Raw genomic sequence first — 26,845 nt, 5'->3', positions numbered from 1 at the left:
AAACTTACTGGGAAAACGGGATTATCGGATTTTTTCACGATAAAATCCCCTTCGATCTTTAATCCTTTATTTCAGCCCAACGTCAATGTTGTACGATTAGGGGTCGCGTCTCAAAAAATAACAGAAAATACCTCTGCAAATCCACTTCGAGATGGACGGGAAGGGTGTAAATTTTTAACTCACCAGAAATTTTTTTATTTTACATACTTTATCACCTCCAATCATCCGATCGTCTCTACCCGAGTTGTAAACATTGTGCCTTGTTTTCGTCCTTATCAACTTATCAACTGGACTAAGTGCTTTGATCACTGTTTCATACAAAATTAAAATTCTGAAGTGCAGTTAGAGCGTGTGAAGTGAATTGAATATTTTCCATCAGGGAACGGTATAGCCTATTTAAGGGAATGTTATTCAGGAGTTTTGAAGAATTGCCAGAAATAAAAAAAAGAATTTTCAGGATTTGAGAATTAATTCTTGGAAATTCTTAAAATCCCTAAAATTTGCAAATTTAAGAATTTTTAGTGAATATGAAAGAATTTACGGAATTTTTAAGAATTTTTGAAATGAAATTCTTCAAATTGTCAAAATTCCTAAATTTAAGAATTCCAAAGAATTTTGAGGGAATGTTATTCCTACAACAGACTATGGTGATTGGTCACTTTTTCAATTTGTTTTTTAAGCAATGTCAGCGAAATTTTCTCTTTTACAAAATACCAGTTTCTCCACACTCTATCTCAACATTTATTACGATCCGATCCGATTGTTTTTGTTTTCAACAATTTTTTTTGTTTTTTTTTTCTTGTAAATGAACTACACAAAATAAGCCACCAAAAGTATTTTGTAAAAAAAGTTCCAAGGACTCACATTTTATAAACCGAGTCCAATTTGCACATCTATCTAAATTTTCCAAATTTTTTTTATAATAAATTGGTAGCCACATTGTCTTATACATTATAATTGCATAGTGTGGTGCATTTTATCTCCGAAACATGTTGCACAACCACGCACACACATTACGTATACATCTATCTAAATTTTATTTCTCGGTAAAATTGTAAAAAAAGAGAATAAAAACAGCAAAATTTATCGTATCAAAAAGTAAACACCCAACAATTTCAATAATTAAAATTTTCCTTAACAACTAAACCTATCAAAAATAACCAAAATCTGATCTCATCTATCGTGACGATCGCAATTTCCAACTAAGGAACAAATACGCCGCCACTCGCAATACCACAAAAATGACGATCAATGCGATAATATCCAACGTAAAATTGGCATCTAACATGTCCAGTTCTTCCAGCGTCGTTTCCGGCGACTTAAAGTGACAGTACACCTGATGACACTTTAGCTTCTCCCGGCCGAACGAATATGTGGCCAGTGCCGTTCCTTCGAATCCGTATCGAATGTACGACAGATAGGTGATCCAACGCAGGTAGATTGGTATGGCGTCGAATGATACGAAGAATCCGGAGAATAGTAAAAATGGTACGGACATGACGGGTGCTAAGAATACACCGTTTTGAACGTTCATTGCGGCGCCGACCACTAGACCGACACTCTGATGAAGAAATAGATTTTGTTAAAAATTAAAATTTCGATTTTTTATCGTGTTTGCAACGAACCTGTGCTACGAATGAAATCAGCAAACATGCTCCAAGGAACATTGCATAGCGACATAGTTCATAGGGCTGTGACGTGAAATAGTAGACTATTGATACGTACAGAACGCAAAAGACCGCCTGGAATTGCATTAAAAACGTCAAAAAATTCAGACAGTTGAATTGATGATTTTTCTTTAATTGTTTCTTACCTGGAACGGAATGTCCGACACTGTTATTGCCAAATAGTACGACCGAAGCGAATACCATCGATTGAAATTTTCCTTTAAAAGTACCGGCATTTCCAATGGAACTGAAATGGTGCAATGGTTAAGTTAGAGGCAGAGATCGAAGTAATACAAAGATTTTTTAATTGAACAGTAAATCAGTCATATACGGAGTCCGAACTATCAGGCTTTTGATCAGATGGATACATGGATCGGACGCATATTCCAATGGACTCTTATGTATTCCCAGAATGATATTGGTCCCTAGAAGCCAAAACCAAGTTCAATTTCTCCCATTTCCTCGTCGTTTGTGTAGGAAGTGATCGAAAAGCGAAAACCTGCTCTTTTCTGATGGAAATTTCTCCTGGTACATGAAACGTATCAGGTCGTGTGTCATTAGAATGGTAAATGCTTGTACTTTCGACACACTTAGGGTCTTATTCTTATTGGGTTTAACATTCAACCTCACTGAGGTATGACCAGTTGAAGAAATTGGTAAAAATTTGATTATTTCGGCGAACTTCTAGCGGTTCCTCTGCACTCGAAACGCAATGACAACTACAAAAAAGGTTTTCCCTTATTGCTACTGGCCTCAGCTTTGTAACGACACCAAATATGCATGTCCTCTGCACAAAATTATTTGAGTAGATAAACTGAGTCTCAATTTACACTTCAAAGGTACATTCATCGTGACACCAATCAAAGCCATGTTTGATGACATTGGAAAGCTAACCGGGAGAGTTCCCGAGAGAGAGGGGATTTTTTTTGATGTTTTCAAGGCGTTTCGGATGCAGAGGAACTGCTAGAAGTTCGCCGAAGTAGCCAAATTTTTACCCTTATTTTCAACTGCTTACATCTCTGTGAAGGTAAATCTTAAACCCAATAAGACCTTATTAGCCTGAAAATACTCCCAAGTGTACCTTTCCAACGACACCAAGCACAACTAGCGTTCATGTATCTGGAAAGAACTCCTTAAGAAAAGTTCTCTGTTATCGATCATCTCCCACCACCCATCAAAGCGTCAAGGAATTAGAAGTGGTTTTGGCTTCTAGGGCTTCAATACCATTCCGGGCACTTATAAATAAATCCACTGGAAAATGCGACCGATTTCGGTAGGCTGTTTTTCATAAGAACCTCTCTTAGCTGCTCTTTGTCGAGAACAGTTTTCGTGACCTGGTGTCGGACTGGCAACCAAAAGACCCATCTGGAAAAGGCCCGTAAAATTCGAGAATGGCCCATTTTCACTTCAAAATGCAAAAGGCCCTTCGGGAATCGCCCGAAACCACAATATGGCCGAACAGGCACTGTCGTCACCTCAGTTTTGCTTATCAAAATATATCAAAATTTGACTTACACGAGAGAATTGTAATTGTCATTGATGTGTACATAAGGAACAGCATGTTGAAAAATAGGAAACCTAAATTGCTGAGTACTTTGGCACCATCATTTCCAATATCGTAATAGAGAGCACCAATTAAAAATCCAACGAGTATATGGGCAAAGAGTCGCAAATACATCAGTGTCTAAATGAAAAAAAAAATCGAAATTTTTCGTTAAATTTGCCTGTATGCCACCGAACCTCCCCGATCTTACCCAATCTCTACGGCTGAACAGTAACGTTCTCTTAAGGACTGTCCAAAATTGATGGAATTGAGACGTTGGGTAGCGTTCAGGCGATCTCAATCCATCGTCACCGAGCAATGCAGACGTCACACCGTCCATGTCTTTTTCAGCTTCAACCGGAATCGTAACCGATGCGTCTGAAGGGAGAATTTTTTCCGTTAAATAATTTCTTTGTTGCCGAGGGAAACTAAATTTTTAAATTTTACTCATTGAATCCTTTGCAATATCGTTGACCATTGTCCCATTCAATATTCCATTTCCGTTCGGTGTTTCGGTGCTATCAGCAAATTTGATCGGAACGTTGTTCACGTCATTCTTGTCGAAATTTTTGCTCACAAGATTTGTATTGTGGATGCGTGCAATGTCGTTGCGTGGTTTGATTCCATTGAAATCTTCCTCCGTTCGAATGTCCTTGCGACCATTTTCAATTGCATTCATCAACTTTTTGGTATGGTCACCATGCTCACCACATGCAACTTCAATCACATAACTGGCCGGATTGTGATAGCTGGGACATTCCAGATTTAGCGTACTCAAAAATGGCACCAATTGCCTGGTGCTACCTTGGTAAACGCACTGGCCGTCGGATAATGTGTACAATTGATCGAACATTTCAAATAGACGGGCGGACGGTTGATGAATCGTACAGATTATGGTACGTCCACCGCGAGCCAAGAATTTCAGTAAATTTATGCATTGAAAGCACGTCGACGAATCCAAACCCGATGTGGGTTCATCGAAGAACATAATCGGCGGATTGTTTACCAATTCCAGAGCGATTGAAAGTCGTTTCTTTTGGCCACCGGACAGATTTCTCGTTAGTGTTCGTCGGTGTTCTTGAAGGCCCAGTGTGTCGAGAATTTCTTTTATCTAGAAAAATTGGAGTCAGTTAATGAAATGTAGTCGAAATGAAACGTAATGGACGCAATAAATTGTGTCTGGTGGAACACATAGAAAACAATTGAAAGATTTGCTCAAAAGAAATCAAAAACACGAAAATTCTTTGCTGGAGGATTCAATCGTGTGATATAAACGTTGTGGTGCACGGACTTTGATTGCAAAGTGAGGTAGATAACTACCGAACACAGATGGACACACCACACACATGAATCTTACCCAGACATCCGGTTTCAGCTGTAACATGAAAAGTTTTTTTTAATTTCATTTATGAATTGAGTACAGAACCACAACGGAACGTTGTGTCGACGACGAGAGTAAATACAATGTACGTTCTGTACGTGCAGTATACATTCTTTCAAATATCCGACTTCCGATTTGAAGAAAGGATAGCATTGTACAGGAAGGAGGAACATCGTCGGCAGAGAATGAGAGATCATTAGCTTAACCTTTGCATTTTTATGATCGGTTTCTTGGTTTAGGGAGCATTCACCCCTTTGCAAACCTTTGCACATTCTTTAAAATTTATGAAGGTGGACTTCTAGTAGAAACTTAGTCCATTGTATAAACATACGGAATGTGTTCGATGGATTCGAAATTTCACAACCAAGTTAAACGACTTCAACTGAAATGATGTAAGTGTGCTTGACTGTAATCTGTTTCATTTCGGTTTACCAACTCATAAACCGATTAAACAATCGAACGATTGACTAAAGATAGTAAAGTTATTCTTTACGACTCATTTTACCGTTCGATTCAAAGCAAGTTAATTGGTTCTTTTCACTTGTATTTATGGTCGATACTCCAGTTCGGTCACATCAATGAAATAGCATTTGCAGAACAACGTTAGTTGCAAAATGAAACTAAATATTTCAGAAAAAAAGTGCGCACGATTTTCAATTATTCCACAGTCTTGATCGCACGCTTTTGCACGATTCTCAAAAACCATCACCCCCTTCTTCTTCTTCTTTAGCCTGTTTGTATCCACTGCTGGATGTAGGCCTCCCCTAAATTTTTCCATGTTGTACGATCCATTGCCACTTGTTGCCAGTTCGTGTGTCCATATGTACCTTTGATGTATTTCTTTATTCCGTTTGTCCATCTCTCTGGTGGTCTTCCGACAGGTCTTGTTGTGGGGGGTCTCCAGTCCATGATGGCTTTGGTCCAACGGTCATCTGTCCTTCTTGCAATATGTCCTGCCCAACTCCACTTTAGAGACGCAATTCTTTCCATGACATCAACGACTTTTGTTTGTTGGCGAATCCATTGGTTTGTCATTTTGTCTCTGAGTGTAATTCCAAGCATACTTCGTTCCATGGCTCTTTGTGCCACTCTCAACATATTTTCAGATGCTTTGGTTAATGTTAACGTTTCTGCTCCATATGTTGACACACCTATCGAAAACTTTCCGTTTTAGACTATTATTCATTTTGCTTTTGAAAATCAGGCTGAGTTTCCCGAAAGCTGCCCATCCAAGACCAATTCTACGCTTGATTTCTGCAGTTTGGTTGTCTAGACCTAATTTCAGTTTGTGACCAAGGTATACATAGCTGTCGACTCTTTCAATAACTGTATCTCCAATTTTTATTTGTCCGTCGTCGTCAATGTTTGTCATGATTTTCGTTTTAGATAAGTTCATCTTGAGACCAACTTTGTTAGCCTCTTCATTTAACTCTTCTAACATGACTTGTGCTTGGTATAGATTTAGGGCGACTAGGACAATGTCATCTGCGAAACGGAGATGACTAAGGAATTCTCCTTTTATGTCAATTCCCTTTTTGCTCCAGTCTAATTTCTTGAAAACACTCTCCAGGACTGATGTGAACAGTTTCGGTGAGATGGTGTCACCCTGTCTTACACCTCGACCTAGCCTGAATTTCGTCGTGTTCTCATGAAGTTTAATACATGACGTAGCATTTTCGTACACATATTGGAGCACCTTGGAGTACCTTGAGTCCACTCTACATTCGTTCAATGAGTCCCATATCGACCATGTTTCAACTGAATCAAAAGCTTTTTCGAAGTCAATGAATATCAAGACTATGCTAATCTTGTGTTCGTTGCATTTTTCAATCAACGTTCTCATCACTTGTAAATGATCGTTCGTGCTGAAACCTGATCTAAATCCACCTTGTTCGACTGGTTGGTAGAAGTCGAACTTTTTCGTGTTCCTTTTTGTGATGATTTTCATGAATAGCTTGTACAGTGTTGCTTGTACCCCCTTCTGAATGGCTGTTTTGTTAAAAGTGGAAATTCAAGTAAAGGAGTTCTTAAGAATATTTTAGAATTCAAATGAAATTTCAAGGATTTAAAGGAGTTTTCAGGAATTTTAAGAATTTTTGAGTTTTAAAGAATTTAATAATTGAAATCCGAATAATATGCCCTGCAGGAACAGCCGTGACATTTTTAACACTCATTGGGAAATGTCAAAAATATCGAAAAATTTAGATTTGCTGATTTTAGAGTGTTTGTCACTGTAACTCGAACCACACATTGAACATAATACATGAACAAAATAAAAACACGAAACTTTCCAAAAAAAAACTTTGTTTTTTTATTGCCAATTTGATACCTACTCGTTTCAATGTTGTATAAAATAATAAAATTTCCGAAAATGCAAATAAATAATTTGTATGGAGAGTTCGCAATAGCTCAATTCCAGCACTGCTAAACGTAACAACTGTCAGTTAAATTTATCCGATCGAAAAAGTAGTGTCGGAGCTGCAATAAATGTATCGACCGCAAAATTTTACCGAATTTTACAATAGAGACAAATTTATCAGCTCTAAGATCTATCGTGGAAGTAAGCAAAACAAGTGCCAGAGACAACAACATCGAATCCCTGGTAAAACAGTTATCAGCTCTGTTAAATGCTGGCGGGAATTGGGCTAATCATTTTCGAATATAAGATAGGATTAAAAAAAATTATTTAACTAGAGAGACGGACTTGTTTTATTGCGACATAGAACCGGCCTTCAAACATGGAATTGATGCGGCTGTCATCTGTTATCGACAACGACTGCAAGAATAAACGATCGGCTCTATTTAATGCGATCTGATATACTAAAAACATGTTCAAAAAATGAAGTAAAAGATTTGAAATCAATCTGTTGATCAAATAAAGTAAAAGATTGTAAAACTGCTGATATGCTTATCGACTGCGAAAGATTATTGACAAAGTCCCAGAAACGGTACATGTTACATTATAGTGAATGGTAAGAAAAATGAAATTTCATTGATTTAGTTCCGTTTCAAACAGGCTGATGATGTCAATAGAAGTTTTGTTTTCAATAAATTAAAGCAAAATAATAGTAGGCATGAATGGAATTTCATTTTTCTTATAATTCACTATAATGTGACGCGTCCTGTTTCTGCATGAACCTATTTATATAATGCAATGAAATCTATAAATCTGAATCTGATGACCTTGCAGCAATGCCAATCTTAAATCGTCTTGACGACATACAGAATTTACAGAAGAAAATGAAATCTAATTTACGTCAAACCAACGAAACAGCAGATAGTTTTCTGTATTATAGTTCTATAAATCAATACTAAAGAAAACCTCTCACACTCTGCACTCATTACGTTCGATATTGAATTTTTAATTCATTCGTGTCAAGGTATTTATTTTCATACACATGGAGAGCTTCATAAAATTCAGATAGGGACAAAAATACCTAGCATCGGAATTACGCTGTCTTCGTCGCTGTAATATAATATTGGTCTTCGCCGAAAGCAATTAAAGTTGATGCAAAAAAAGAGTGAAGAATGAAAATGAATAAAAAAATGCATTTAATGAGACGTTCAAATCGATAGCGTTACGAGAGAAACATATTTTGAGTCGTCGCGTCGTTTGTGTCGTATAATTAAATGGCAATTGTGTTTGTGCTGGTTTAGTATGTAATTGCACCATTACTAACAATAATTTCTGATCTTGAACATTTCGCTACAAATTTGCGCACGTGCAGTGAACTAACAGCAATATATAAGTAAGAAAAGATTAAATATGACTGACTTCACGCTCGAATAAACAAGCTAGCAAACAAACAAGATTATCGTTTGAAGGTTATTTTCCTAAAAATGTTCAAAAACTGTAAGTTCAATGATTTGGGATTGAGATTTATGTTGTTCGCGATGCGATAACCATAACAAAGAGAGATAACACGAATCCGACCCGTATTCGTAGCCAAAGAACCGCCTTAATAAGTGGCACTTCAATTCGTCAGAAGAGATGGTTTATGCATTCAAGCGATTTAAGCTTCCATAAATCAATGCATCGAAAACTGATAAGAGCTTTATGTCCTTTACTGAGTGAGCGAGACGTTTTCTGGAAAGAAAATTTATATTTACGGCGTGGAATGATCACGTTGAATGAACTATAAACGGACTTTCGTTCTATCAATTAATGTCATCCTTGTAGGAGGTACTATCGATAACTTAAACTTGCTGTGGGTCTCAATTCCACAAGGGATGTCAATGACAAAAACAAGCAAATAGAGACTAGATCTAGTTGACACTAGATCTGGTAGAAACTAGAGCTAGTTGAGACTGTAGCTCAATCCTTTGTTCCCTACTACCTGACCTTACTACTTCTATCAGGGAAATTTCCTTGTTTTCAATAAGAAGTCGTTTTCATTCCCAAGAATCCCAAGAATTTCACCAAGTTCGTCAGGCCAGTCTTTACATTCTTTGACGCTTCTTACGTGGTCTTTTATAGCGATATTGCATGTTAGAGCAATAGAATTCACTTAAGTGAAAGATTTCATTTTAATCTGTCGAAAATAGTTAGATCAAAAATGAAGTAGTAGATTCGATAACCATCCTAAATGGTATGCTTGCCGTGCATGTGAAAGGTTAAATTAATCTTTAATTGCATTTATTATGGAAATATTACCCCATATTGCATTATTAATGAGGTATTATTGATCAACGCACTATAATGCTCGCAATGCGCCAGAAGGCTCTGTCCATATTCATCGTTAATTTCAATGCAATGCTTAAAGTCCAATAAATTTTTCGTTCGTTGTGATGTTACCTAATTCTACTTTATTGATTGATGCTTGTGAATCCGAAGCTTTGGATGCAATTCATTACCAGCTTAATTCCATTTAAGTAAACATGTTTTCCACTGAACTTATCAGAGAACTGTATGCAATGAAACTTTGGATTTAGGTCAATGTCTTTCGAAATATTTCTTTCGTTTTTTTTTTGTGTGTTCATATCGTTTTCCTCGACTCTGTTCTGTTGCACAACTCAATATTTTTCTTTCTGTTTTGTTTCACTCGCTTTTTTTTCCATAAATGATTCAAATCTACTTACCACATCATTTTTTGCAGCTTTATCAACTTTTGTGCTGAGTTTTAAATTTGTTGCTACAGTCATTGCTTCTTCGACGGTGAGATTGCCATGTAATTGATTGTCCTGCATAATGTATGCACTCAGCTTACGAAATTGACTCAGATTTCTTTCCTTTCCATTCATTTTGATTATGCCATCTTTTATGTTTGCCGTTCTAAAACGAAGACAATAAAATTGATGTTAATGACAAGTTTGTTGTGAGCATACATCCGTAGCAGATTGCCACAACTTTTTGTTTTAGACGTTTTGCTGATGTCTTTATTCCCATAGCAGTGTACGTTTAGAAAATTGAATTGATTTTTCGTTTCTATGAAACTTTGTTTTCGATTTTCTTAGTTTCTTAGTTTCCTGGATTTAAATGCTGATTGGAGCAACAAATCCGTGAACTTATTGGTTGTAATAATGTTTACAAGCAACAGCAATAAAACTTCGGAAACTTTTGACCAGTTACATCGATTGGACCAATACCCTCTCTAGCAACCACACTACTTTTAATAAGGTGGTGAAAGAATCAAGTAGACTTTGAAATTTACATGTACATTACAGCGTAGTCAGTCAAAATGTGAAATAGTGTTTGTAGAATACAAAGAACTAATGTGGGAATTTGACACAGAGAGCTCAGAGTTTGTTTGCTAGAGAGAGTATTGATTGGACGAATTTAATGCGAAATGTAAACAATGTAAGCTAGACAGCTCACGATCTATCGCACACTGTTAATTCAATCAAATTTTTTGCTTAGAGGACTCACTAACAGTCTTTACTGCCAATAACTAGTTCAGTTATAACCACGTTAAATGCATGACTTCCGAATCATGCCTCGACGTATGCAAATACTTGCTAATCAAAAGGTGTTACACCTAAATGTAGGCCTACATATGGACACAAATGTGTCGTATTTGGGTGGCTTCATATGAGTCATTCAGTATGTACATCGTTTCAGTCACCATACACACTGTACCCAAACTATTAAGATTGAGTTAACTTTAGGACGTTACTGACGCATGACACTAGGAAAATTCCATGTGGAATTGTCTGACACGAGAACCGAACCCGTATCAGTAAGATAGGCAACGAAGGATTCAACGTATAATTCGAATGAGAATTCAGACCCGACTTCTATTTATTGTAAATCTGTTGATTCCGATATAAATCTTAAATAAATATTTATGTCTAGACAAATAGAATAGGCTGTAATATCACATAGGATTAGGAAGTACAGTTAATAGTAGATTACATTCGAGCTACGGGAGGCTTCTAAGAAGAAGCAGAAACCCAGATCCTTTGTTTCCAAACCCCTTGCCTTGTCTCCTTCATCAAGGAAATTTTCCAGTTTCCACTAAGAAGTTGTTAAGCCGTTTTCCATCTAAAGATAGATCTATTCTATGGTCGTCAAGTGTGGAGTGGTTCGTGATTGACTTAGTTGGTAGTACATATCTATGTGTTGTGAAGGAATGTGTTGAACAGAAAACCTAGCATAACGTGACCGTGGATAAAATGCCATTTAGAAAAGGGCAATCATCTGTTATCGACAACGATGACAAAAATAAGCGATGTGCTCTGGCTGGTTTTGCTTTATAACAGTAAAATGTTGAAACGAATGAAGTAAGTGATCAAACACAAATCGTCCCTTTGAACATAAGAAGAAATAGATTTGATGAATTGAAGCGCGAGGTCCAGCCAAAATCTTTCACGTCATTTTTAATTCAAGTGGTGGTGCTATTTAAAGGTAAGGGTCAAGTGCATTGGACTGTTGATCGATAAGGTTGCATGTGACTAAGAACAGTTTCCACCATTCATTCGACATAAAATAATTTTATTTTTATTTTCAAGAAATCAAGATTTAGCTGTAGGTAGTAGGTACGCAATCTCAATCTTTTTTTACATTTTTTTGTTGCTATAAAAAACATCTCAACAGAAATTACAAAGTCTGTTGATGTCTGAGCAACTGTAACCGAGTACAAAGCAACAAAATATTTTTAAATGCTTTAAGGTAAAAACGCGAATTTTTAATAAACTCACCGTGCACCAAGGTTAAAGTAATTACTTCACAACTACTAAATCAAAGTTTTACGAGACACTGTGTGCATGTATATCAATATCATATTTTAACTCAGGAAATCATTGGATCTGTGTAAATCAATGCTATACTGTTATTATAAAGCAAAATGTATTGGCCAGTTCAACAGAAGCGCCATTAATTAATTAAAAGTTGCTAATTGGGCTAGCAAACATAACTATTTTGGAATGTAATTACAAACTTAAACTAAAAATAATTTTTTGATATAACGTCTTTGTGATGGTATTAGTGGTTTCGTTGCAGCAACGAACGATAGTTAACTTACTTGTAGCCAGTCAATATGTTAAGTAATGTACTCTTTCCGGCTCCTGACGGGCCCATAATAGCTGTTAGCTCACCGGACCGAAAGTGGCCGCTAACCTTTTTGAGAATATCTTTTTCATCTGAAACAAACAAACAAAAAAATTTCAATTTCATTGTTTTATGCTAATCGTTTTCCACAGATGAGCTTTTGTTATTGCGTTTTCGTTGGATGAAATATTAGTTTTTGTGAATGTTGTATAACGTTTAACATCTTCATTAAATTTTTTATTTTCGCTGTTAACATGTTGACAAGTCAACATTGGCAAAAAAATAAGAATGGAACAACCTAAAGCAACCTAAAATACGCGATTCTGTGTTCAAAACCTGGTTGACATTGACAATAAAGAAAAAGTTTATTTTCTACGAACAATTCGCGAGTTAAACAACTGCGGTATCTTACTGGTATTCTCTACATATATCACCTGTGTTGAATACATGAAGAAAAGAATCACATTTTTTGTTCATATTTTTTTCAACCAATTTTAAATAAAGTTAATTAAATGTGGCCTCTGATGTAAACAATTTTGTTTTTTTTTCTTAAATTATATTAAAAAGCATCGGTCAAGTCAAACTTTTGCAGCAGTGTTAATGTCATTTAACGAAAAGAAAAAAGAACGTAAACTCCTTTTATTGGTATCGACCAAGTTGTGGATGGATAACTAGAACGTGCAAACCACATTTTTGGCCAAATTAAACCAGACATTTTTTATTGCCAGTTTGTTTACAGTTTTTACTCTACCTGTTCAAATATTTGGTTTGATATTTTACGAAATTCAGATGCAAAGACATTATAGCGAGAGTATCTTGTTATAAAAACAGAACGGCTCATTACGACCACGTCGATCATAATTTTGAAGAGGTAATTATAGTTGTCCTTCTGAGAAATTATCTAGTGGAATGCCACTTGTGGCACACACCAATTGAATTGAGTCGGAAGTGGGAATGAAATAAACTATTGTAACTTCCACAAATTCCACGCAAACTGACCCTATACTACCACTTGTGGCACACACCAATTGAATTGAGTCGGAATTAAGTGGGAATGAAATAAACTATTGCAACTTCCACAATTTCCACAAATTCCACGCAAACTGGCCGTATACTACCACTTGTGGCACACACCAATTGAATTGAGTCGGAAGTAAGTGGGAATGAAATAAACTATTGCAACTTCCACAATTTCCACAAATTCCACGCAAACTAACCCTATACTATCACTTGTGGCACACACCAATTGAATTGAGTCGGAATTAAGTGGGAATGAAATAAACTATTGCAACTTCCACAATTTCCACAAATTCCACGCAAACTGACCCTATACTATCACTTGTGGCACACACCAATTGAATTGAGTCGGAAGTAAGTGGGAATGAAATAAACTATTGCAACTTCCACAACTTCCACAATTTCCACAAATTCCACGCAAACTGACCCTATACTACCACTTGTGGCACACACCAATTGAATTGAGTCGGAAGTAAGTGGGAATGAAATAAACTATTGCAACTTCCCCAACTTCCACAAATTCCACGCAAACTGACCCTACACACATTCGCCACAACAACACCAAACGACAATTATGTTATGGCAACTCTTAATTTCATTCATTAAATCAGATAGGCATCGGCAAAATTGAACTTTCCTATACAGCAGAACAAGCATTTTATGTAAGCACTATAAATGTAGGGTAAATTTCTTGTGTAGCGTAAATTCAGTGTGGCGGTAAGCTTTTATGAACGACAAATCTCGCAATACAGCATTGCCAATCTCGTATACTTCGTTGTGTAAGTGCACAATGACTTGCCAAACGTTCCGCGACCTATTGAACCGATTTCTTGGAATATTGATATCTGAGGCAATTACACAAAACAACTTTTATGTCATTGATCTGAGAGATGTTAGTCGTGGAATTGAAATTGATGCTGTTTGGCTAGTGACCACCCCCTCGAAAAGTATTTGACTTGTAAACAGCTACACTCGACTAATGTTTGAGGAAACAGATCGGGAGGAATATCCGAAAGAAAATTCAAAATTTTGGGATCAAATTTGAAGTCACATGATCGTCAATGTTCCCATTCACAACATGACGATAGTTGCAATCTCATTTATTTCGTTTCATTAGAAAAAATAAAAATTCAAACCATCCGATCAAAGTCATATTGTCGAGTCAGCAATCTGAATGTCTTCGTGTCGCTCTGAAACCTTGAAAGTTCGTTGTGCAGCAACATCATCGGAAAACTCATTTTTTTTATATTGGATTTTCACCTGATGCCACACAACAATCTATGCAACGAGTACAAAGGCATAAATGAGTATATTTTGACGAGCGTTGGACCGTGCCACGATAAATACTTTGTTCAAATATTATTTAAGCTTACTGTTGCGCTGTCATTTCGAAATAGAAACTGAAAAGCTTATAATATTTGAGATATGTATCAATAGTGGATTTATGCATGGCTAGAGTTTAACGCATCCATATTTTCGAACGAGAATTTATAATGGTTCGTTTATGTGCTTATCTGTTCGGCAGATCTGTGTATCGTTGTTGCAACACAGCTTTTTTCACTGAATTCACTCAATTGTTTGCATTATGGCACAATGCTATAAATAGTCGAAGGGAAAGCAGTATAACCAACAAATTGTCTACTCATTTAAGGAACAAAGACTTAACGTACAATGAGTTTGTGGATCAAGTCAGTGTGATAAGTTTCGAAATGTTATAATGCAACACGAACCGCTTTTATAAAACGTATAAGATCGAGCGACTGCAACTCGTTTTCAATCTCTTCATCGAATAATGGATTATCTGTTAAATCATCAAAAGTTCAACCTCTTGAAAAGCCTTGAACCGTTCGAAATGAATCGAATTTGATTTGCACGAAACACGAACATTATAATGAGTTCGGTAATTTTCAAGACACAAGACATTGTGTAAACCTACACCAGTAGTTTACAAGGATTCAAATTTCAAAATAAGGAACGGCTGGCGCTAATCCGCCATAGTAAACCAATGAAATTTTGTATGAAAACTACAGCAGTCAGGCTCTCCCGTTGTTTCAATATTTTTCAATAGTTTATGCCTAACCATTCAGCTGATATAGACAACCTAAGGACTGGTTATCATTCCTTTCCTTGGAATGACACTTCTTTTTCCAAACAACACTACTTTTGAACTAAAATCTTTCTCTTGCTTGCAATTCGCCAGACAAAACCTCAATTCAGAGGATTTTTAAAAGCGTGTGTGGAAAGTTCATATTTAAGTCGTGCCATTTCCCGATCTGAATCTATCCCACAAATGCTACAGTTATTTGTTCACCGAGGGGAATTTCGAGTGTAGTCATTTTCTCCACACCGCTGAAACCAAAATAGTTATTTTTTCATCCTTGCGACGTGAATAACCTTATTTTCTCCACTCAAATATGGTGAGAAGAAAGCGTTTTTGAAGCTCTCTCTGATGACAGCTCATGTGAGAAAATTTGCACTTGGTTACTTGGTTTTCAAAGTGGTGTGTTTGTTTCGTGCATAAAACAGTTATCACGCCACGCACGGATGACAAATTTTGTGTTCACCTCGGGGAGAAATAAGCAATTTCAATAAGAGTGGTGCTTGCGGCCAGAGCGAAGCGAGGGCTGTTATTTCGAAAACATCAATTCGCCATAACATTTTTGAAAACATAAACAAAGTGATCCGTCAGTAGGCAGTGCCGAAATCGATCTGTGTTCCGCGATCAGAGATGATCCACCATTATGATAAATCTAACAAAAAAACAGTAGGCAGTGGGGATGTATGAGTGAATTATACGAGCTGTGCTCGTAACAAGTGAATTATGCGGGAAGGCTTTGATAGAAGCTTTTTCACATTCGAAATTAGAAAAAGCTTTCAGTTAAATGTAAATCAACATGTAAGTAAAACAATGAACAAAAGATCATCATTTCCCTTGCTGTTACTACACACACAAATCTTCGAACCAACCGACAATCACGTGAAACAGGAAAAAATTATTATTTGCTTTTCGAATCATAATCATTCTTATTAGTTAATCAGTCCGTCAGATAAAATGCATGGTCAACAATTAAATTCAATAATTTATCAGCAAATGCAGGTCCAAAGTTTAAACATCTACCGATAACAAAGCTAACATTTCACAGTAATTAAATCATTCATTGAACTTGTGTAGAGCTAATATTTGCATTTCAATTACAAAATAAAAAGTTTGAGGCAAATAAATCAAATTGAAGTCTAGTTCCTAGCATAATTAACTTTAACAGCCAATTCCAACGACCATTAAGCTACAAAGTAAACTTAAACTTGGTGGGTTCATTGTTGTTGCTTTTTTTAAATAAATAATCGTCAACATGACTAAATCGACCTACTTTCAACGTATATAGACAGCTACAGGTAAATATTGCTTTGTTAAGGGTGCCACACACGAAACGTTGATATGAGAAACATTGGTCGTGTCGTGTCCGTTGACCGTTTTTATTTTTACTTCAATTCATAATTCTGAGTTATATCATCAAAGCATGAAAAGCTGTTTTACCTGACAGTTGTGTAGTAAAACACAAGGATCAAGGACTGCAATTCAGTATCCAGTTGGTTTTTCTATAACATATCAAGGCCCACCTATAAAATCGAGGGCAACATCACTAAAGTGCACTACTCAACCGATTACCTCACACTTTTTCCCAAGATTTTTTGAGCCGCGCATAAAATCAATCCGACTGTTAGTTCGAGAGCATTGGTCAAAAGAGTGTAAAATCAAATTTTCTTCTTTACCAAAATGATCCGTAGATTATTACTCAATGAAGAATGATTTTCTTGTCGTAAGCACTCTTTACTAGCAAGAAAAATCGCTAAGTAGGTTAATGTGCCGTCCCATTCTACCGTACAATGCATAAAAATCTTAGAGGGGCGAATTTGTGACAGAAAATATCTGAAATCGTCTCACGAAATCGCCTCTCTAAGGTTGTTATGCGTTGTACGGTGGCATTTTTAATCAATTTCAAAATGTGGGACATCTATTCGTCATTCGAAAACAATCTGCTGATTCGGTCATATCTTTCGAACTAACAGTTGGATTGACTTTAAATGGGGCTCAAAAAATCAGAAATAATTCAAGCTTTCGGGTAAAAAACTTTTCCAGGAACTCTAAAGTTTGAAGTCTGAAGTAAAACTGATTGATGACAAGAGACCTGTATCAAGTTAAAATTGCTGTTTGCAAAAGACTAATATTTACGAAAGTCGCCTTCGAGCCCAAAAGATTGGTACAGATCTTGTTCATAGTAATAACTGTTCACATGCAACTCATTTCTGTTATTCTTGGCATGGGGTATGGTATGGATTGATTGACGACTATAATTGAAGTGGGTTGCTTTCAAATATAAGTCTAGTTCGATATGAACATGAGCCAACGTTTTAAGGACGAGTATACACATCGAGTAAAATGTTTGGTGAATTGCTTGTTTTGTGAGTTAGGGAATGGTCGACTCATTTTGAGGCATTTGTTTGAGTTTGACGAGTTTTAATTCCGAGATCTAATTGAAGCCAACAAAAAACTTGAGAAGCAAAGTAAATGGATCAAAACGGAGCATTTTCGCCAAAACCTCAGAAATTTCAACTTTTATGGTTTTTCGACCCATCCTGCATTTTCCGTTCCGCAAACTTTTTGTCTTCGGCAATGTGGTTCAGGAATTTAAAACTCTCCATTTTTCCCGAAGAAACTCAATTTTTATCTTTTCGAGTTCTCTTGATATTCAATGAAAAGGGTGAAAACTGAAAACACACGTTTTTCTAGCCAAACAAACGTTATTACCCAGGATCTCACCCTAACTTTTTTTCATCAAAGTACTAAACTCTTCCAACAAAAAACACTTTATCATGCTCCAGACCTAACTTTGGACACAGGCCTTCCAGTCGCCCGTAGACTAGGAAGTAAGTTAAACCAAAAATTCTTTTTGAAAAAAGGTCAGTCAGAAAGAAAAGGTCTCATTAGAAACGACCTATGAAAATTGCTCGATTCATTCGTTATGACATCATCATGACATGATACCGTTTTACGTAGTCGTTGTTTGCACAGGATGCACGCCTGTGTAAAGTTCAACTTATTACTGGTTATAAGCTTACGATTTGGTCTTATCTCTTAAGCCGCTAACGATGAACACAGGTGGATTTTTAATCAGCTTACACATAAATAGATAAAAGTATTCAGCAGATAGCCGGACAGACATATCTATCATCTTGAAACAAAGCCCTGAACTTGGATACAGTTTCATTTGAAACACCAACCGAAGTATAATTTACTTGAGCAATATTTCCAATGTGTTAATCATTTTCTGAACTTTAGAACTGGAAACGGATTGATTATAAGCATTTACGTAAAAACTTAATTGAATTTGAGGTGAACAATGGGTCAATGGAAATTGCCTTAATTTTAATTTTATTCGCATAAATCGCACCGACAACAGAAAGCAATTATAATTCCATGCCCCGTCCGTTGACGAGATTTTTCGATGTAATAAATTGTGGCATACGCAGTAAATTAAAACCCGGAATGGTGATTCATTTACTGCTAGTGTTGTGTGTGAATGAAGTATGAATGCATCACAATATTGCATCGAGAGATTGTGCGATGTATATTTTACAATGAATGGGAACAAGCAACAACAAAAAATTCATATGACAAAAAAACAGTATTAATAACTTACGGCCACGTCGTCCCTCCCGTACGCTGTAGGTTAAATCATGGAATGCTAAATCCACAGCTGGTCGTCGGGGCAGATGAGACAGTGTCTTTGGCTGGGCTGGAACGATCTGTAACTTGAAGGCACCACTTTTCCTGTTGGCATTAAGTAAACTATTAGCACTATCGTCTTCAACCATTTTAACTTTCAATTTAAATTAAATGTTTTCACGAGAAACCGAAAACACGTCGCGCTTATCAAAATTGTAAATGGTAAACAACACAACTTGAACACATCAATAGAAATGTATTTAAAAAGTCTCTTTGTTTGATAACAGATTTAATTTTCTCTAGGCGCGCGGAATGACTATTTTTATTTATAAAATTTTAAATCGTTCGTTTCACGTTTTGTAATTAATCTGTTCTTTCCGCCTGTATGTATCTACCGAACCACAAATTTACAAATGTACAACAAAAGAAAATAATAAAACAAACGGAGGGACTACTTGGGAAACAGCCTATCGTAACTGCTGTCCGAATGTAACTAAAACTAAAATTATTGTGTGAAAAAGTTTTTCGATGGAAAATATTCTATTTATCAATGTCATGTCAATGGAATCGAGGTATGCGAATGTGTTAGTGTGAAAATACGTATTCGTGTTTTCGTATAGTAAAATGCATTCGCTTTTGTTCACTATACATGCTATAGACACAAACACACACACGTGACAAATATTTATAAAACTCACATACAGTAAAGTTACTTGACAACAAAGCCAACAACAGAACGTCGGGGCTTTCTGTTCACAAAAATATCGAAAGCAAATATACCTCACAGATTTGTCATTGTCACCATTTTATCGCTTCAAATAGTATGTTACATACCAAGGATCAAAAAGGTGTGTTTTAGACCCAGGTCCGCTTCGCGTCGCTCCATCCCTGGACGTTTTCACCACCGTGGTCTAAAACACACCTTTTTGATCCGTGGTTTGTATACTATTTTTCTTCCTGGAGTACCAAAGTCACATTCCGAACAAAACATAACAACATACCGGTGCAAAAGCATTCCATATTAATGCCGAAAGTAATCCGTATGAATGCCTAAAGAAGTCCGTTCCGTGTGCATGTATTCTCACAAATGTCGAAAAATAAGCAATCTGTAGGAATGCCGAAAGACATCCGAATGAATGCCGAAAGCAGTCCGTATGAATGCTGAAAGCAATTCTTATGAATGCATTGTCACAAAACACTAAAAACATTACATTCGCGTACATACAACAACTTGACACATTTGGGAAAGAATAAAGATAGGATCGAAAATGACATAAGCGGGAATGAAAATTGAGAGAAAATAGTAGGGGAGAATGTTGCTCTTTCGGTACTAAATTTGGTGAGTGAATGTGACGGTTTCGGTACTACAGGAAGAAAAAGTATTTTTTCTCATCTCGTCTTTGGTATTTCAGAATGTCATCTTTTGCCTACGCCAATGTCAGATGTATTTATAGACGGTATAGATACATACGGGTTTGGAGTATGGATGCAATTATAATCAAGAATGATTATGTTAGTGTGAGTAAAAACTTATTGTTTTGGATGTTTCTTGTGTGTGTGTTTTTTTGCGTATAAAAACCTGTTGAAAAAAAACACAACTCCAGAAGCATTGTGTGTTAGACAGCTGATGTTTTCATTTGTGTGGTTGGTGTTCATTCTAAGTTACGTATTTCGTATTTTTGAATGAACGATGAAATATACATAGCCATTCATGTTTTATGTTACGCACAATATGTTTTATAGTAGGGTGAATTGTTGCGTACAGTGTTAACTAATGGGTTACGTTCAAAGACGTCATTAAAGTATAGTAACTTCAATGTGATTGGTTATGTTTTTCTGGAGGATTTTTTGAGCTATAATAAAGACGTCTCTTCTCTTCATTCTAACATTTATAAAATTATTCTTCTTTTTCGATATCCTACGCAAAGGGTGCTACTACGAAAAAATTTCTAAAATTCAATAAACATACAGTTAGCCCCAAACGTGAGGTAATTTACGTCTTTTTCAGCTGGTCCACTCTTACAATCTCACTGTCTTATACTACACATACGGTTTTACCACTACTACTAGCGCGTATAACTATTAAACTCATATAAATCCAGGCATGTGTAAAAATGTCAGCGTTACCTAGCCATCTTTTGAGTGTAACTCACCTCGTAAGTGAGCTTCTGAATTTGAAGATAAAAATAAATTTGAACTCATTTTTACATGAAAACAAAGCGAGCTGACCAAAGACAAACGCTGCCTTTGATTTGGTTGTTGTCAGGGTTGTTGAGCGTTTCATTTTAAATTTGCAGTGGACTTACGGTGTGACAGTGAAGTAGTATGAGTAGACTAGCTGAAAAAACACCTGATGTAATGCTTAATTTCCTCTTTCCAGAAAAATACTCTGTGTGAGAGATAAAATTGATTTTTTTCAGATTTTAATTTGTTTATTTGACAGCTCGCTCTCTCACGGAGTACTTTTTGTTGAGTGAAATGGAAACTTAAATTGCGTCGCAAACTTCATTGTGGTGGTAGTACATGAAGTGAATCTAGTCCTAACCGTCGACTAGCATTTATTATCGATGTTGGTCGTTTGTAATTGATTCACTTCTTTTAGCTTTTTTTTTACGGCTTAAACATTGAGTCGTGCCTTTGAGTAAATTTTATATATCTGTTGGACAAAAACAAAGAATAATAAAATGATCTCGACATTGGTACTTCTATCGGTTCTGCATCAAAGTAATATCTTCCACGTAGGACCAAAATTAGTAGAGCTACTTAGCAATGTCACCAGCATACATAAATACAATTAAAATATTATTTGGTTGCGTGCATCTCATTTGCTCAGAGTTGTCAGAGTTGCTACGTACAAAAATTTCATTGAAGATGTCAGCTCGGTCACTATTGTTTTAAGACCTGTTACAGACGGCAGTCATGTGTTATCGACAACGACAGCAATAATAAACGACAAGCTCTGACTAATGGGGTCTTATAAAGTAAAAAGGATGTTCAAAACAAATGAAGTTAAAGATTTCCAAGAAGATTTCTGAGATCAAATGAAGTAATAGTTTGAATAGTCAAACTGTTAATATGCTGCCGACAAGTTAAAGAAAAACTAAGTTTTCCTTCAAGCAGATGTACGATTTTAATTAGACGTATCAGTTCACCGATGACATATTATTCATAAAAAAATTCTTTTAAAAATATTGGCAAGATAAACGTGTAACAATCAATATTTACACCTACGAACAAAAACGCATCTTTGCGGTTTGTTTCTGTTAGGACAGACACAAATGAATTTTACCTTACTATCAGTCTTATTTACTATGCAACGAACAATTAGACGGTATCGTCGCGTGCGTCAAATTTCTATTATATGACCGGTGTGGCGCTACGATTTCTATTTCTAAAGCTCATGCCCTCCTAATTTATGTTCATTGTTACTATGCAGTTTACTGTCTCGTCACTATGATCTTTGAACAGCTATGTGTCAACTCGATTCGATATGACACTCGTGTGCATATTATACATATAATGCATTGTCACTTAAGCTCGAAGCTCTAGTAATGACAAAATATTGTATGTTAAACAGATTTGTGGCTTATCTGGCATTGTAAATTATTGACATATCAACAGTACCTTCACTTTTCAATGAAAAATTGTTGAAATGAGAGTGCACTCACATTTATTTGTAACTTCGGTCTTGACAGAAAGACAGAATGTAGAGAGAGTAAGTTTCAAATTGCTATTCTAGCACTCAGCTTATTACTCGGAATTTCAAATCTTAAATTCTCATTACAGTGAACGACATCTCAAATGTCTCACTGTCAAATTTTTCTGAGAATTTTATTGTGTCATTGCAAATTCACAATGACATTCTCTGAAAAAAATGACAGTGAGACATTTGAGATGTCGTTCACTGTAACTCTAAAAAGTTGTAAAAGTTCTTAAATGTAAAATTTTTATGAGATTTAAGAATTACTTAAAAATTATTAAAATTCCTAAAAATTCTTACATCCTAAACAATCTTAAAAGTTCTTAAAAATGTGTTAAAAATTCCTAAATTTATTACTTTTCAGGAACTTTTAATTCTGAAAATTCTCGAAAATTCCTGAAAGTTCCAAAAGTTTCTTAGAATTCTTAAGAATTACAAAACATATCAAAAAATAGGCCCTGCTACCACTTCTTAGCTACATTAACATTAACCGCCGATGACGAATGTTTTCGGGACCATAAATTAAGGAGAGTTAGCTTCTAAAAAATGTTTTGAAATTTTACCCATTTCTATCACGTTTTAAGACACTATCGTTTCATTTCCTAAATTGACACATTCCCCGAGTATCAAAATTGATCTGAGCGAGTAAAGTCGAACTCACTTAAATTTACAAATTTTACATTTCAGAATAAAGCATCGTGTTCAAGATGAAGTTGAAGAGCTTTTTAATATTAGCTTATACTAACATTATATCTGAGTTGTACAACTCGTGCAGTACAAGACTAAATAATTTCAATAAACACAAAAAAAAACAGTTTTTTTTGCTAAACAGCTAAGCTATACAATAAGTTATCACTTTTAAAACTAAACTATGAACGGTTTATAATGTGGAATTAGTGACGCAGATATGTTATTGACACATTCGAATTCATGTCAAGATAAGTGAGTTCAAAGTACAATTACTATCGAGAGACGTTTTAAATTACGCAACACACTTTATGGTAAAGAATGCTTTCAGCACACAACTAGTGCACAACATCGACCACACAATTAAATACAAAATATTGTAGATTGTGTAAATATACTTGCAAAATGAACCGGGCATATGGAATACATTTAGCGATATTAAGAGTCGATATATAAAACGAGTCCTCGACAATTCAAACTATCGAAAAAGAATCAGTTTCAGTTCGATGATAAGATATTGTCGGATTACATTAAATATTGTTAATACTCGAGGTAAGATAAGATGGGTTCTCGAGCACCCAATTTACAACAGTATGTCTGACGCATCAACGGGTACCGATTCGTGTTATTTTTGTTTGATTGTTATTTTGGTTTTAAAGTGGAAAACCAGTTTTTTGGGTGGCCAGTGCTATTCTCCCGCGCGTGTGATTAGTCTCATGTAGACTATTTGCTGGCGCGTGTGATTAGTCTTCTATAGACTCTAAAATGAAGAAAAAGGGTAGCAATTCAACATCAAATACAGAATAGTTATTTATGAATTCGAGTGCAAAGTGCTGTGTTAGGCAATAGATGTTCATTTGTCACACGAGGCCGAAGCCGAACCGAGTTGCTTAAATGTAACTATTAATGCATTCACAGCCGTCATTGGTCATCGGAGTGTAATATAAAGTAAATATGAATTTGCGGGCGAACAGTGTGCAAGGAGACTAATCGCACGCACGGGCGAATAGTCACTTCGTTTTTCGGTTGCCAAAATAACGTTTGAATATTTTCAATGAAATCTTCTGCACTAAGACGTGGTGCTATTCAATCAATTGATGATGTGATTGACATTTAGTAACTTTCAGAATAATAAGTTCGAAGGTCGACATTTATTTGGAGAGACAACACAACAAAAACTAATGGAAGAAACCGAATTTACGACGCGAAAAACATTGGCTTGGAATACACTTCCGAATCGTAAATCCGTAAATTGAACGGTTGATCTGTTGAGGATATTTGTTTATAAACGGGAGGATGAGGACAGTTTCGTTAGCGGCCAAAGTTTAATAATTAGAACGCAGCTTCTGTACGTCATCAAAAAAAAAAAGCAAAAAAAAACAAATAAGCAGAAGAATGCCAACTCTCCAGAGCTTATTTTGAAAAGTGAATAAAATTTGAATATATTTCTCTAATCCATTCTTGACATTTTTTATACCGTCTCACCCAAGTGACAAGCACTGATACATGCTAACGTCGAGTGATAACTTCGTATCAGTATATTTACGTCTCAGTTGAATATTATTTTACAAAACGTAAGCATGTTAGCTCGATCGAATTGGAATTGCATTCAAACGATTGATCGTTAATGAGGTTGAGGCTATGGATTAAAAAAAAATATTTTCTGTAAATTCAATTGAATTTTGATAGAGTAAAGGGGATACCAAACATTTGTCGTTAAGTGGAACGAAACGAGAAGGAGAGAACTTTAACATCGGCGACGATATGTGTTATCGTATTGTAAATATACAAAGAAACCTTATAAATTTGCGTTCGCATTGACTCTAGTTCGTTGCACTTTCATTTACACTTTTCGGTACGTTAAATCGTCGCGTTTTTTACGAATTTCGTTTTCAATTTTCTCGACAAACAAAAAAAAACTCGTTGGGACACCCAAAATGTTAACTTACACATTGTTGTTCAAAATGAAATCGTTATCCTTATCCATGACTGATGCTGGTGGTTAATTATTATCTAATTGTTGAATTATATATAGCTCCAACCTAACGTGTTAGGTCTATTCAAACAGTATCACGTAAACAAACTTTCACTTCAGATTTTTTCTCTCAATGGAAAAATGTATCGATGCACGACACGGCAACAGACTAACAACACACAAATTCTCATATAAGTATATGCAATGCACTGAGCTTAGCCATATGTACTGTATCACAATATTTATTCGAAACCGCACACTCTTTTCTCAGTTCCACTCTTGTTTTTTTTTCTTTATTAACGTAAAGTGGATGATTGCAACTTTGAATGAATTTTTACGCAACAAAAAAATTCAATTAAAATTTAGCTCGTAACCGCGGTGTAATAACAGAATAAGCAAATATGTAGCCGCTAACGACGAACGGTTTACCATCACTAAAATGAAGACGGAAAATCTATTTTCGATTTGATGTCGGTTTGTGTGTATCAAGAATTAAGTTTGCTAATATGTTGTTCCATACTATGAATATGAGTGTAACGAAATCGGCTGAATCAACCAATAATTTTGTTTGAGTGTGTTGTCAACGCTTTTTTCACAATTTACTTTTTTAGACCTGTACGAAGTATCGCGCGTTGAAAGTGAAATATTTTCTGTTGCGAACATTTACTCTACAGCTTGGCTCGATTTAAATAAGAGGAATTGTTAAAGTTCCAGATTAAATCACTTTGACTTTTGTAAAATGAAAATATTCTGTTCATTCTGCTTGAATCAGTCGTTGAATAAACATCATGTTTTCTATAACTGCTTCACTATATATTGCAACTTCTAACAGGTTATGGGCCCAGATCAGTGTTAGGGTAGAGGAGAGTGGAAGTTAAAGATCGATAACAATCAAAAAATGCTGAAACGGCCTGAAAACGGATTACGATCTGGAATGTGAAGCAAAAGAACGAGAAGAATCAAAAATCGACAAAAAATTAGAATTTTTTGAAAAAACACAAATTTTTGATTTTTATAGAAAAATGCCAAGAAATTATTTGATTTGGGGTTATAGCATGGCATGTAAAATTTGAATTTTTCGTTGAGGTTTACTTCTGCCATTTGACCAATCAAAAAATGCGAAGAAAATTCTGTAAACTCTAAAATTTCTTTAAAGAAATCTATAAAATAGGCGCAGATCGTAGGACATCGTACGGGTATTTATAGCTCCATGCTGATTACAAAACGCTTTTTTAAATTCCAATTCAAATGAGTGTTTGTGAATCAGAATGAAGTAATAGAAAAGAAGGAGAAAAAATGCAGAACTTGAACCGTGCAAAAAGCAGCGAATATTTCTGATTTTCTTATCAAAGCCAATCTATTTGCTTACACACAATTATTACAATTAGAACGAAACCCATTATCTCGAGCACTATTTTAAATAATTCTTCGGATTAATCCGAAGGCAATTAACTTTAAAAAAAAAACGGTAAAAAAATGAAAGTACCCGGAAGGTTTTAATTGCACTTTTAATTGTCGGTATAAATGATGTAGTTCTGGTAGTAATCGCCTCGTAAAAAGATTCAGTTTAAAGAAGACCTCCAACATTGCACAATAACCATTTTTCTATCACTGAGTTCCTTGACAGAAGAGGGTGTGTGCATAATGACTTGATTTTAATCGAA

At 35.7% G+C, this 26,845-nt stretch overlaps 1 protein-coding gene and 1 long non-coding RNA gene across 3 annotated transcripts; one reads left to right on the top strand and one right to left on the bottom strand.

Moving 5' to 3' along the window:
- Positions 1-732: 732 nt before the first annotated feature.
- LOC119085180 (ATP-binding cassette sub-family G member 1) lies at positions 733-25,753 on the bottom strand. Of its 2 annotated transcripts, XM_037195489.1 has the most exons (10): positions 25,156-25,753; positions 18,794-18,924; positions 12,052-12,169; positions 9,671-9,863; positions 3,658-4,321; positions 3,422-3,588; positions 3,183-3,351; positions 1,814-1,914; positions 1,626-1,742; positions 733-1,561 (listed from the first exon to the last, which is right to left on the bottom strand). In XM_037195489.1, exons 1-10 carry the CDS (start codon positions 25,191-25,193, stop codon positions 1,178-1,180), a joined length of 2,082 nt encoding a protein of 693 aa, XP_037051384.1. In that variant the 5' UTR covers positions 25,194-25,753; the 3' UTR covers positions 733-1,177. The 2 variants fall into 2 exon arrangements, with proteins under 2 accessions (XP_037051384.1, XP_037051383.1); XM_037195488.1 differs by lacking the exon at positions 25,156-25,753 and having other exon boundaries at positions 18,794-19,347.
- On the top strand, positions 23,559-24,664 carry LOC119085190. The gene is made up of 2 exons (XR_005089251.1): positions 23,559-23,758; positions 24,334-24,664. It is a non-coding gene; the product is annotated as an uncharacterized LOC119085190 (long non-coding RNA).
- Positions 25,754-26,845: the final 1,092 nt, after the last annotated feature.

This window comes from Bradysia coprophila, unplaced genomic scaffold, assembly GCF_014529535.1.
Source record: "Bradysia coprophila strain Holo2 unplaced genomic scaffold, BU_Bcop_v1 contig_94, whole genome shotgun sequence".
Lineage (NCBI taxonomy): Eukaryota > Metazoa > Arthropoda > Insecta > Diptera > Sciaridae > Bradysia > Bradysia coprophila.
This window is presented reverse-complemented; position numbering and strand designations above follow the sequence as displayed.